The 12,941-nt window shown below is 50.6% G+C and overlaps 1 protein-coding gene across 1 annotated transcript in view; it reads right to left on the bottom strand.

The window, feature by feature from the left end:
* Positions 1 to 1,819: 1,819 nt before the first annotated feature.
* Positions 1,820 to 12,941, bottom strand: part of CACNG5 (calcium voltage-gated channel auxiliary subunit gamma 5) — a 52,425-nt gene continuing 41,303 nt past the window's right edge. The window contains exons 2-6 of the mRNA XM_010379984.2: positions 9,988 to 10,286; positions 8,466 to 8,552; positions 6,839 to 6,979; positions 2,635 to 2,777; positions 1,820 to 2,323 (exon numbers count right to left, since the gene is read on the bottom strand). Of these exons, the coding sequence (XP_010378286.1) occupies positions 2,066 to 2,323; positions 2,635 to 2,777; positions 6,839 to 6,979; positions 8,466 to 8,552; positions 9,988 to 10,183 (825 nt within the window). The 5' untranslated portion in view covers positions 10,184 to 10,286 and the 3' untranslated portion in view covers positions 1,820 to 2,065. The remainder of the gene's footprint in view (positions 2,324 to 2,634; positions 2,778 to 6,838; positions 6,980 to 8,465; positions 8,553 to 9,987; positions 10,287 to 12,941) is intronic.

The following is a 12,941-nucleotide window of genomic DNA, read 5'->3' as shown; positions in this document are numbered from 1 at the left end:
GTTGTGGGTGGGTAGGAGGAGAGTGGGCTTGGAAACCATTTAGGCCAAGCCCCTCAGAGTGGAAGGGTGTTGCTCAAGGATTCGTGGTGAATGAGTGGCTAAATTGGGACCAGAACGGGCTTCTCTTATCTTTCTCCTCTACCATGCTGTGAGACACATGGAAGAATCCAACAACAAAATACCTGTTATGGGCTAAACTCTGTCTTCCCTAAATTCATTTGTAGAATGACCCTCAGTACCTCAGAATATGACTATGTTTAGAGATAGAGCATTTAAAGAGGTTATTTCATGAAAATTAACCAATTAATTGGGGATGAACCCAAATCCAATCTGACTGGTGTCCGTATCAGGAGAGGGAATTTGGACACACTGAGGGACACCGGGGACACGGGCACACAGACCACATGAGGACACAGCAGGAAGGTAGCCATCTGCAAGCCAAGGACAGAGGCCTCAGAAGAAACCAATCCTGCCGACACCTTGATCTTGGACTCCGGTCCCCAGAACTGTAGGAAAATTCATGTGTGTTTTTAAGCCACCCAGCCTGTCGTAGTTCATTATGGCAGCCCAGCTGCCTAACACACAGCCCCTCCAAGGCTGCACACACTGGACGTGCAGCTTTCTGGACTACATGCTGGAGTCCACGTATCACCATCATGGCTTTCTGTTCTCAGAAACTAATGGCGTCTTAAAGAGGGCAAGAGGAGAGCAGGCAGAACAGCGACACACAGCATTGTTTTGCTACTCAAAATCTCAAAACCAAAAACGTCTAAGCTGAGCCGACACTTGGAGAGCTAAGGGGTGCATGGCTTGCAGTGGCTTCTGTGGACTTTCGGAAGGTGATTAAAACCCCCCTAGGTCCAGTTTCCCACCAGAAGAATGGGTGTCACACTGCCTGGTCTTCTGAAAAAATCTGATTTGCCTACATCTGTCCTACACCCAGGAAGCAGACACTCCTCTATATTAGGATTAAATTGGCAACCCCCAAATGTTCACAGGCAGCCTTCGGAGAGCAGCTGGATTATTCCAAGTCTGCCTTTGTTTGAACTCAAGACCACCAGGTGTCATCAAATCCAGCTCCCACTCCCAGGCAACCTCTTCAAAGGCTACCTTCCACTTAGGTGGTTTAGCTGTCTACAAGATTCCGTCTTAGGGCCTTGGTCCAGAAATATTGACCTTGTTAAGGGGACAGTATCCCCAGGACCAGAAACAGTGTCTGGTAATAGGAACTCAGACCAGCCCAATTCTAAAATTCTCATTGTCAGAATCAGTTATTTGGGTTAAGGCATAAAAGGCTCTTGTAAAATATGTTATCAAAGGGCCATACATATTACGATGTCTTCAGCCATTAACACCTCTTTGTGACTTCATCAGTGTGACCTCAGAGCCACCCTTAGTCCCTTAGGGCCAGGGCCCAGGGCAGCTGAGTTCTGGTGTGAGGCAAGGAGAAAAGGTTCACAGCCTGTGTCGGGGAGGGAGGAGCACGGACAGGTGTGTCACGTGGAGGGACATGGGTGACAAAAAAGGAGAAAGGGTTCAGAAGGAACACTGCCAGCTTGACGTGTCTAAGCCAGCCAGACCTCTGTATCAGAGTCACCTTTCGGCCGGATGGTGCAGATCTTGAACGTGAATGGCCAGGCCAGTTGGCAAGTGCACAAGTCCAGCTGCATCTGTGTAAGGAGCTTGGCATCTCAGAGCTGGCCCTGACCTAGGGCCATGAAGTTGGGGGTGCAGGAAGAATATACAGAGGGAATATCAGTTTCTCCTGGGCTTGCGGGGAGCTGCTGGCTTCCTGGAGCCACTGCTGTGATTGGCACTCACATGGGCGGGGCTTCTCCCATGTTCCCAGACAATCAGCTTGCCCGCAGACTCCAGACTCCCACACCCACGCTGGGGCGGTTAGAGCCCTTCTGGAGAAGCAGGGAGAGGACTGGGGTCAAGTGACAACATCTAAGCGTGGGTGGCCTGGGCCTGTCAACCACAGGCCTGGGGCTCAGGGGTCACCTGGAGAGAACAGGAAGGGTTGTTTGGCCGCCCACAGTCCAGGGAGGGGGGAGGCCGAGGCTCAGCAGGGCGAAGAGGACATCTGGTCATAGTCAGGGCACTTGAGCAAGGCGGGGTAGTTGCTGTTCATCTGAAGGGAGGCCTCGCTGGAGATGTCGGAGGGGCTGCGGCCCCTGACCCAGGCGTCTGGGTGTAGGAACTGGCCTGAGTAATCGGAGCAGTTGCTCAGCCGAGGGCGGTAGAAGCCAGGGTGGGGCCTGTACATGTCCTCCGCGGTGTACCGCTTCATGAACAGGTACACAGACATCACCCCGGCACTCTACAGGGAGAAGACAGCAGAGGACGGCTCGCTGCTGGGGCCTGCCTCATCTCCCCTGGCTGGGGTTTGCACAAGACACAGCTTGAATAGGGTGGAAAGTGAATGTGGGGACAGGAGCAGGGCCCTGGGTACATCCTGGCTGGAGGAGACCCAGGAAGGTAAGACTGACACATTCTGGGATGAGGAAGGGAAGTAGGGTGGGTGGCCCAGGGTCCAAAATGCTTGTGGAATGTCCCCTCTCCCCACTCTCCCCGGCTCAGTGGAGCGATGCCCAGCCCCAGCCTATCCCTACTTAGGGTGATGGGCTTTACCTCCGTTAAAAGGAAGGAGATGGCGGCGAAGGCAAACGACCACCCATACTTGTAGTTGAAGGTCTCTGCGTCCTTGGTCCTGTTGAGCATCTCGTCGTTGATGCTGGAGATGTAGAGCACCAGGCCCACCACGAGAGAGAGGCCTGGTTGGGCAGCAGGGAAGAGGGGATGCTCAGCCCAGAGGCCCTGGAAGTTTGCTGAGGTGGCACCCACCTCCCTTTGCAATTCAGGAGCAAAGCCGCCGGCCTTGGGGTAACGATGCTCTCAGTGGAGTTCAAAGGAGAGCAGAAACTTTCCTCCCAAGCACCCTGTTTAGACCAGCACCTTCTAGACAGCAGATAGTTTCAGGGAAGAAGCTCCTATATACCTGCCCTCCTAAGCCATGGGCTAAGCCCAGTGGTTCTCACCCTGCTGTGCGTATCTGTCACGCAGGCCTGAGCCCCAGCTGTGGACATTCTGATACACCTGGTCCGGGATGGGGACCTGGCACTATATTTTCTTTTTTTGAGGTGGATTTTCACTCTTGTCACCCAGGCTGGAGTGTAGTGGCGTGATCTTGGCTCACTGTAACCTCTGCCTCCCAGGTTCAAGTGATTCTCCTGCCTCAGCCCCCAAGTAGCTGGGATCACAGGTGCCCGCCACCATGCCCAGCTGATTTTGTGTTTTTAGTAGAGATGACGTTTCTCCATGTTGGCCAGGTTGGTCTTGAACTCCTAACCTCAACTGATCGCCCGCCTCAGCCTCCCAAAGTGCTGGGATTACAGGCGTGAGCCACTGTGCCTGGCACTGCATTTTCCTTTTTTTTTTTTTTTTTTTTTTTTTTTGAGACGGAGTCTTGCTCTGTCACCCAGGCTGGAGTGCAGTGGCCGGATCTCAGCTCACTGCAAGCTCCGCCTCCCGGGTTTACCATTCTCCTGCCTCAGCCTCCCGAGTAGCTGGGACTACAGGCGCCCGCCACCTCGCCCGGCTATTTTTTTTTTGTATTTTTTAGTAGAGACGGGGTTTCACCGTGTTAGCCAGGATGGTCTCGATCTCCTGACCTCGTGATCCGCCCGTCTCGGCCTCCCAAAGTGCTGGGATTACAGGCCTGAGCCACCGCGCCCGGCCAGCACTGCATTTTCTTAAGAGGTCTGTGAACCACTGAGCTAGAAAGTGGCTTTTACAGAACTGAAGAGTAAAATAGGCCCCCTGGGCAGAGAGAGTCAAGATGGTAGGTGGCACCTATCATTGTGGTGTGCCCCCATGTGGCCCATGGTCTGTGCAACCCACCTGACCACAAGGTGTGGCCTGTCTGAGATCTTTAGGTAGGGGAGGTTAAAGTGAGTTTGTCCAGATTTTGGCAAGCTTTAAATCAAGAGGCCGGGGGGGACCAACCTCCTCCTGCCATCGTGCAAATGACTGCCTCAGGCATCAGTTCTATCAATTAGTAGCTGTAATTGAATCAAGACATAATTAATTACTCTATTTTGAGCTGTTCAGGTTTAATTCCACTCACATTATTTTATGAAACTAGGGCATCTGGAAGGATGAATGCTAAAGGAAAACTGGTGTGACTGAAACCTTCCTGGCACTTATGTTTGAATCATTGGTGCCCTAAATGAACCCTCTTTATTGTTATCATTGAAATGACTTCATGTGGCCCATCTCAATCCTAGATTTCTGATCCTGTAGCCCACTGCTGAAAAACCTCATGTATGTCAAAGCTACTGTTTATAGCTTTGGCTATCATGAAGTTCACAGAAGGAAAAATGAAAAGCTTAACCCTAGGTCTGTACCTCTTGGACTGTGTGGAAATACCACATTTCCACATAGGAAAGGCTGGGCTGATGACATTGCTGGTGCTCAATAAATATGTGTTGGGTTGATGCATGGAAGGGTGGAAGGATGGATTGATAGATGGAAGAATGGATGGATGATGGGTTGGTGGGTAGATTGAAAAATGGATGGACAGATGGATGGAAAGAAGCGTGGGTAGGTGTGTGGGTGGGAGGATGGATGGATGGATGAATGAATGGAAGGAGAAAGAAAGAGTGGCTCTTGGGCATCAGACTTTCTGACTGCCATCTGGCTCCCAAGCTACGTTGACAAGAAAACGTTGGGAAAAGGATCCTAAAATTACTTAGGAGTCAGGTGGTAATCAGAATGCTTGGTATCCAATAGCTGTTTTTCCTTTCTTTCCATCCATCCATCAATTATTCAAGCTATTCACCCATCCATTTTCCATCCAGACATCTTCTCCCCAGGATCCCTAACCAGTCAGTCAGTCCAGGGCACCTAAATTACATGCCCCAAGAGCCACTTCTTTGGCCCAAGTCATTATCTCCAAAAGAAAAGGTCTCCACAGGTCACCTTGAAAAGGAGAAAGAGTCCACCTTTATTTACTGTTTTCTTTCCCCTTCTCACTCTACACACCAGCCATGAGTAATCTCATCCATGTCCATGGATTCCTTTCGCACTCCCTAGGCTGGTAGCTCTCCAATCTCTATCTTTGGTCCAAGCCACTCCCATGAGCCCCAGACGCTGACCTCTGGCAGCCTTCCGGACACCTCTTCCCAGATGTCATAAGGATACCTCAAACTCAGCATTTCCTACACTAAACTCGTGATCTGCCCAAATCTGCTCCTTCTCTCTGTGATCCCTGAATCAATGATGTGATATGCCATCCACCCAGTGCTCAAGCAAGAAATTGGCACTCACCTTGACTCTTCCCTGGAAGCCTCATCCTAGTTCTGTTGAGTTCACCTCTCAAATGTCACTCGAACCCTCTCATTTCTTTCTTCTCCACCATCAACCCCCTGTTTGGGCCATCACCTCTACTATTGGAATAGCCTCTTGCCTAGTCTCCCTGCCTCCATTCCCCAGCATGGTCATTCTAAAATCCAAACCCAATCGTGTCATCCCTTGGCTCAAAATCCATCTAAGGCTTCTCCTAAAGTCCGAAATCCATAAGATGACCTCAGATGCCTTCCCCAGTCTCTCTTCTCACTACAGTTTTCCTTGCACCTGCCATGATGAGCTATGATTACACTCAGTTCCCCCACTGCTTCATCCTCCCTCTTCCCTCCAGGCTACTTTTCCACCCCCACCCCCAACCTCACTTCTTTGCCTAATTCTTACTCATCCTTTAGCTTGCCTCCTCCTGGTAGTCTTCCATGACCAATCTTTGCCCTGAGTTTCAGCCACTGGTCTTGACCCCCCACTGCAGTCCTTGCTGGCCACCATTCATAGTCCTATTCACACTGGGTTCCTATCTCCTGTCTACTGTTTGTATCTCCCATTACACTGCCCTTTTTGTAGGCAGTGATGCCAGTAGCCAGAATAAGGCCTGGTAGATATCATGAATGAATAAAAAGAGGAAAACTGAAGTACAACCTGACATCAGTCCAGGAAGACAAGTCCATGTTGAAGGGGTCTAGGAGGGTTTATGGTGTGGTGTGTGACTGGAGAGGGAAGGAGAGAGCAGGAGTCTCGGGAGGACAGCTGGGGGATGGGGGGGGGGGGGGTGAAGTATCCATTATTCCAAAGGCAGATTGTGTTTAATATTCATGCACAAATATGAAGACATAGCCCTTCAAAAATAGGAATACTCAAGACAGTGGGAATTAAAAAGTCCTTAGGGGTAGTGATGTGTGGAGTGAGGAAGGAACCCTGGGTTCCAATCCCAGATTTGCCCGAGGGGAGCCTGTGCAGTCACCCCTCCTGTGGAGCCTCTGTTACTCTTCTGGAAGGTAATAATGGGCCCAGGGTCCTCAGATGTTTCCTCCAGCTCTGACTCAATTCTGTCTGGATGACTGACTCAGCCTGTCCTAATTCCAGGAGTTCCCAATGCAGAGTTGTTGGGAGTTAAACAGCAAAAGTCCAGGGTTGCCGGGCATGGTGGCTCATGCCTGTAATCCCAGAACTTTGGGAGGCCAGGGCAGTTGAATCACTTGAGCCCAGGAGTTTGAGATCAACCTGGCCAACATGGAAAAACCCTATCTTTACCAAAAATACAAAAATTAGCCAGGTGTGATGGCAGGCACCTGTAATCTCAGCTACTTGGGAGGCTGAGGCAGGAGAATTGCTTGAATTCAGGAGGTGGAGGTTGAAGTGAGCCGAGATCATGCCACTGCACTCCAGCGTGGGTGCCAGAGCAAGACCCTCTCCAAAAAAAAAAAAAAAAAAAAAAATGCAGGGTGCAAGAAAAGAAAACAACACAACTTACCTGAGAGGATAAAGAAGATGCCAGAGACAAAGGCCAGTATCGTCCGGTGGGGACGGATGTGTCCAATGTTGCTCAGGATAAACCCAATGAACATGAAGAAGAGGCTGACCAGAGGGAATGGTGTGGCTGAGCGGATCATCTCTAATTAACAGGACAAAAGGGCAGCCTGTTAGTCTCCAGGCCTGACTCATTCCTCATCATTTCAAGTTGAGTGTTCCTGGCAGTATCTACCAACAGGTCCTCAAATCTCCACCCCTGCAGGGGTTCCCCAGACTCTACCCCCATCAGGTGGCCTGGGGATCTCCCATTATTAGCAGGACTTTTGTCCCTGAGGTGGGCCTGGAAGGTCTGACTTCAAGTGTCAGCATCTTCAGGGCCTCTGTCATTTCCCCCGGGCATAAGCTACTACCCTCCTGGGGGTCCACACTGTCTACCAATATGGAGTCCATCCTGCCTGCAAATACGGCAGCTGTGGAAGGGCCAGGTCATTCCATCTTGCTTCCTCTTCCAGGCGGATTCACCATTTCCTTGGGCAAGAGGTTGCTCTGAATGGTGCAGGGGACGGTTACAGCCTCTGTTTTCTTCAACTTGTAATTACTTGGGTAGCAGTTCTGTTGGGGCTAGTCTTTGTCCTTGGTTCCTGAGAGGTAACCTCTAAATTCTTGGAATTTTCCAAGGATGGGAGTGTCTTCATTATTCACGGTAGGTCTCTCAACCACACTTGAGTTTTTGCTAACCAGGTGGCTCAGGATGGGGGCTAGAAACACCAACCACGGGATTAGAAGATTGGGGTTTTGAGCCAGGTTATATCAGTCTGGCCTCTAGGGAAGGTAAGGGGCTGGAGGGTGAGTTCAGTCACATGATCAATAATGTAATCAATCATGCCTATGTAATGAAACCCAATAAAACCTCTGGACACCAAAGCTCAGCTGAGCTTCCTGGCTGATGAACGCATCAGTGTGTGAAGATGGTGACACAGCCTGATTCCATGGAGAGAAGACTCTGAAGCTCCACATTCAGGACCCACCCCCAGACCTTGCCCTATGTGTCTCTTCATCTGGCTGGTCCTGATTTGTGTCCTTTGTAATAAAATTGGAATGGTAAGTATAGCACTTTCCTAGTTCTGTGAGTCATTTTTGCAAATTATTGAACCTGACGGAGTTACGGGAGCTCCCATATTTGGAGCTAATTGGTCAGAAGTGCAGGAGGCCAGGGACCTCTGAATTTGCAGCTGGCATCTGAAATAAGGGTAGTCTTGCTAGGGGCTGAGACCTTAAACCTGTGGAGTCTCTGTTAACTCCAGGCGATTAGTATCAGAATTGCATTGCAATATCGCAAATTCATACTGGGGGCAGAACTGACTCTGTTGAGGTCAAGGCCATAAAGTCAGGCTCCCTGGGATCCAGAGAGCTCAGTTCCCTGATTGATGCCTGGGTCAGTAGACTGGGAGACTCCAGCAACCTGTTTTCACTACTGGAAAATTAAGCTGTAGTGAACTCAGGTCAGCATACCCAGTGGAGTCTAAGGGCATTCCTCTTGAGAAATACGCTGGCACCCTGACTCTTCCCTCTGCCCTGCTCCTCTCTGTCCAGCCAGTGGCCCAGGTTGCCAGACTCAAGGCACTTACTCAGAACATTGACCGTGGACTCAGATGTCAGCTGGGTGTTCATGGGCATCACATATTCAATGGTGAAGCAACGCCCCCGCTCCTCACCTGTGGAGACAAGAATCGTATTTCCAGGTCCTTCTTGAATATGGATTTGAAGTTAGTTCATTCAAATGGTATTTCCAGGTGTTTTTAGCATCTTTGACCTGCTGTGTCTTTGCACCTGAGCTGGATCCAAACCCTATGGGGGTCCTGTCCCTGGCTCATAGCCCACAGCAGGGGTGGAGGCATGTCCTGACATGACAACCTTCCTGGAGAAGCACCTGTGTGAGGATGGACCCAAGCACCAAGAGTCACATGAAAAGAGGTTGGTATTGCAAACTCTCCATGCTGAGTGAACAACTGGTGCCATCTCATAGCATTTGGCCAGATGGGGCTGACAATGGTGCATAGCTGACTTAGATTGTCCAGTGTGGGTGTCATGGAGCAGAACTCCAAAAGCCTTGTCAACTGCCCTGGAAACCAGATCCTAGTGACTTCAAACTCCAGATTTAAGCACAGACCAATGCCACTCAGTCTGGGGCAGAAGAAGTCAGAGTTGGATGCCATTCCCATGGCAGACTCAACACCTTGAGGTATCTTCCCTGCTAAATACTGGTGGGAACCAATACCCACTCCAACCCCCAAAGCTGTACTATCAAGCTGGGAGGAAAAAGGCTGGGAGAGCCAAACTGTGTGTCTTCCCAATGCACACATAAGTTACAGGTCCCTACCAAGAAAAGCCCAGTGACCACACTGTGGCAATCCAGGCCAGCCCAGGCTTGCAGCTAGTCTTGTATGACTTGGAGATGCTTTTCTTGTGCAGGCAGGTCTTGGGCCATAATAAAGGGATAAGGGATAGAATGCTTGGGGTGGTAACTTGAAGGGTTACAGAGAAGCCCCTAGTGAGTGAAAAGGCAGGTCCAGATAAGTGGGGTCAAAACCTCTACCATGCAGCAGAAGCTGGAGGGACCTGCTCATGCATTTCCTCTGTGCCATTTTATGGAGGAACAGAGAAACTGCCAAGTATCTTCTATAAACTAGTGAATGCAAGGAAGCTGAGTTAAGGAGACTTAACCGCTTTGAATCTTCATTTCTGCATTTGCAAAGTGGAAATAATGAGTCCTGTGTTGCAGTACTGTTGGGAGGATTATATGGGATCAATACTTCAATGAGCTAAGGCATGCATGAACATTTGAGATCTGTGCAGTGTCATTCGTATCTAGTCCTGGGAGCAGAGTGTGGGGAAGGCATAGTTACATGCATCTTTCAGGAAGGAAGACCTGGGAGGTGAAAAGACTGGCTCAAATGAACATCGAGAATCAGGACTTGAGTTTGGAACAGGGTCCCAGTCACTGCAGGGAGCACCACCCGCCATATATAGGGATCATCCATGGTGAACGGTCTCTTTCCAGTATCTCTTGGCCATCTCTTCCCAGGGAGGGACCTCTTGGGGCAGGTGATGTCAGGGGGCAGGGCTGTCCCCAACCTTGGGTACCTTTACCTGCAAGGAAGCAGACCCGCCAGAGGCCTGAGTGCAGAGACATCTTGATCTCAGTGCTCTGGTTCTGGGGCACAATCACACCCTCTTCCAGGTACAGCCAGTAGTCAGTGCTGACCGCGATACCCAGGAGGCCCAGGCCACAGACAGCAAAGACGCTGCTCAGCAGGGTCAGGGCCTTCCTCCCGCAGGCACTCATCTTCCTGGACCGTTGCTGGGCGGCCAGTTGTCACACTCCCACCAGCACGGACTGTGCTCTGGGGCCAGGGAGAGTGGGTGAGCAGGTGGCAGTGCTCACGGCTCTGAGAAGACAAAGATGAGGAGCCAGTAACTAAAGTCAACCCCCAACCTGGCTCAGTGGATGGGTAAAGACCACCAGGCAACCCCCAGGACACCGAGTCACCGCAACAGAGGTGCCACCCTCTCCCCAACCCTGCAGCAATTCAGAGCATTCTTGGCATGCCACTGCAAGGACCCCCTTGTCCTCTCTGGGAGTCCCCTTGCTGGGTACTTTCATTCATTCATTCATTCATTCATTCATTCATTCATTCAGCAACCCATTGTGCCAGACATTGGAGATACAAAAATGAACATGACACTATCCTTGTCATTGAAGGGCTTCCCATCTAGAAGAACAAATGCACCCCCAAAGCAATTAAATGCAGCCCTTTGAGGGCTGTGGTAGAGACCTGTCCAGGAAGTAGAGAGGAAGAATGGAGGAGAGCACTCTGCTGGGTGAGCTTCTCTGTGTTGAAAAGGATTCTGAGACTCCAGTACACTCTGTGAGAGATGCTGGCTCCAGACAGGACACTGGCAGCAGCCTTGGGAAGGAGTAGAGGGGCAGGGAAGACTTCTTGGAGGAAGGTATCCTCCTCATGTGACACTAAGTTGCAGGACTGGGTCAACACAAGTAAAGAAGCCACACCACAGTCCAAGTGCAACAGCCTCCTAAATCCACCTAATCAGAAATGGGCTGACTCTTGCCTGCTCAGCACACTATGTTGGCAGGGGCCAGCTCTGAACAAGAAAAATAGAAGCTAAGTGTCTATGCAAGGTCAACCACAAGCCCCACCTGCTGATACCTGCCAGGGTCAGGCACTGGACTTGGAGCTAGAAAACAGTGGACAGCGAGGCAGATGGATGCCAGCCCCCATGGAGCCCATAGCCAGTCTCAGGGCTCCTGTGCTCTGGCTGTAATCTAGAATCACCTAGGAAGTGTCTAAAAATCCCTGATACCCTGGCGCTGCTCCAAGAGATTCTGATACAGCTGGGCTCAAGTGGGGCCTGGGCAATGGTATTTTTTAAATGCTGCCAAGTGATTCTAATGTGTAGCCAAAGTTCAGAACAATTGGTCTTTGCTACTCCAGGTATGGTCCCTAGACCAGTCACACGGGCATCACCAGGCAGCTGGTTAGAAAAATAGATTCTCGGCCGGGCGAGGTGGCTCAAGCCTGTAATCCCAGCACTTTGGGAGGCCGAGACGGGTGGATCACGAGGTCAGGAGATCAAGACCATCCTGGCTAACATGGTGAAACCCCGTCTCTACTAAAAATACAAAAAACTAGCCGGGCGACCTGGCGGGCGCCTGTAGTCCCAGCTACTCGGGAGGCTGAGGCAGGAGAATGGCGTGAACCCGGGAGGCGGAGCTTGCAGTGAGCTGAGATCCGGCCACTGCACTCCAGCCCGGGCGACAGAGCAAGACTCCGTCTCAAAAAAAAAAAAAAAAAAAAAAAAAAAAAAAAAGAAAAATAGATTCTCTGGCCTTTCCAACATCCTAAATTGAAATCTGCATTTTAACAGGATCCAGGTGAGTTGTCTGCCTACTAAAATCTGAGAAGTGCTGTGCCAATCAAACAGGTGATGGCATTGTAATGTAGCAACTGCGATGATGGGGGAAAACCCAGGATACGACAAGGGCCCAGAAGGGGTCATCCAGTGGGGTTGGAGGGGGCAGGCAGAGCCATCTCTAGAAGAGGGTGAGGCCTGGGGCAACTCAGAAAGGTTGTGTCACCCAAGCCAGCCGTGGCTGCAAGTTCGCTATACACTGTCAGCATCTTTCACTGGCTCCTTGCAATATTGCAAAGTCAGAACTTTTGAAACAGGATGTTAGTGATGTTTAGGAAAGAGGTGCAGCAGTGCTTTGGTGCAGTCCACCAATATCAGGGCTCCAGTGGTGTCCTAGGGCCCTACCCCAGGGATGGTATCATGTCCCAGTTGAGATCCGAGGCACGGGTGGGTATTGAGACAGCTGAAAAGGGATAGAAGCCAGATTTGTCTACAGAGTCTGAGTTTAGGAGGAGAGTGAGAGAGATTAGAGCCTCTTTGTGAGAAGGGGTTGGGGGGTGCACGCTGGCCCTGATTCCACAAGTCTGCCCTGCCCTAGCAGTTGATCATGGGAAAGTTGATTGATCTACAGAGTGAGCCACACATTGGCTTCCCAGAGGCATGCATGAGTCTATGTCCACGTTTGCAAGGCTGAAGAGGACAGGGCTTTAAGCCACAATGATCCTTTCTGTGTTGGCTTTGACAAAGGAGGAATAAATGAAACGCCAAACAGTCAGCCCTCTCCATGCAGCCAAGTCATTCTCCATGCAGGCAGAGGGGAGCAGGACAGCTTGTATCTAGCACAGGTATCTAGTAAAGTGCCTATAAGCCCTGTGCTTGCGGCTGCGGAAGAGGTGACAAAATCAGAGGTATTGCTGCTTGCAGAGTTTGCGAGCTGGAAAAATGGGAAACCACAGCATCCCGTTCTGACTGAAGGTAGGGTAGCATCGTAACAGGCAGAACCCAGGTCCTGAGGAAGAGAAGCCGACTCCTAGCAGAGGCCCCGGGCAAGGCTGCTGCCAATTGGTGGGAAGCAGTCGTGACATTGTAATGATAGTATTTTTATATTAATAGTAGTTAGCCAAATACTGTCATTTACACTTGAAGCTCACAAAGTCCCAACATCTGCCAAA

The sequence above is a fragment of the Rhinopithecus roxellana genome, chromosome 19 (genome assembly GCF_007565055.1).
Source record: "Rhinopithecus roxellana isolate Shanxi Qingling chromosome 19, ASM756505v1, whole genome shotgun sequence".
NCBI classification, from domain to species: Eukaryota; Metazoa; Chordata; class Mammalia; order Primates; family Cercopithecidae; genus Rhinopithecus; species Rhinopithecus roxellana.
This window is presented reverse-complemented; position numbering and strand designations above follow the sequence as displayed.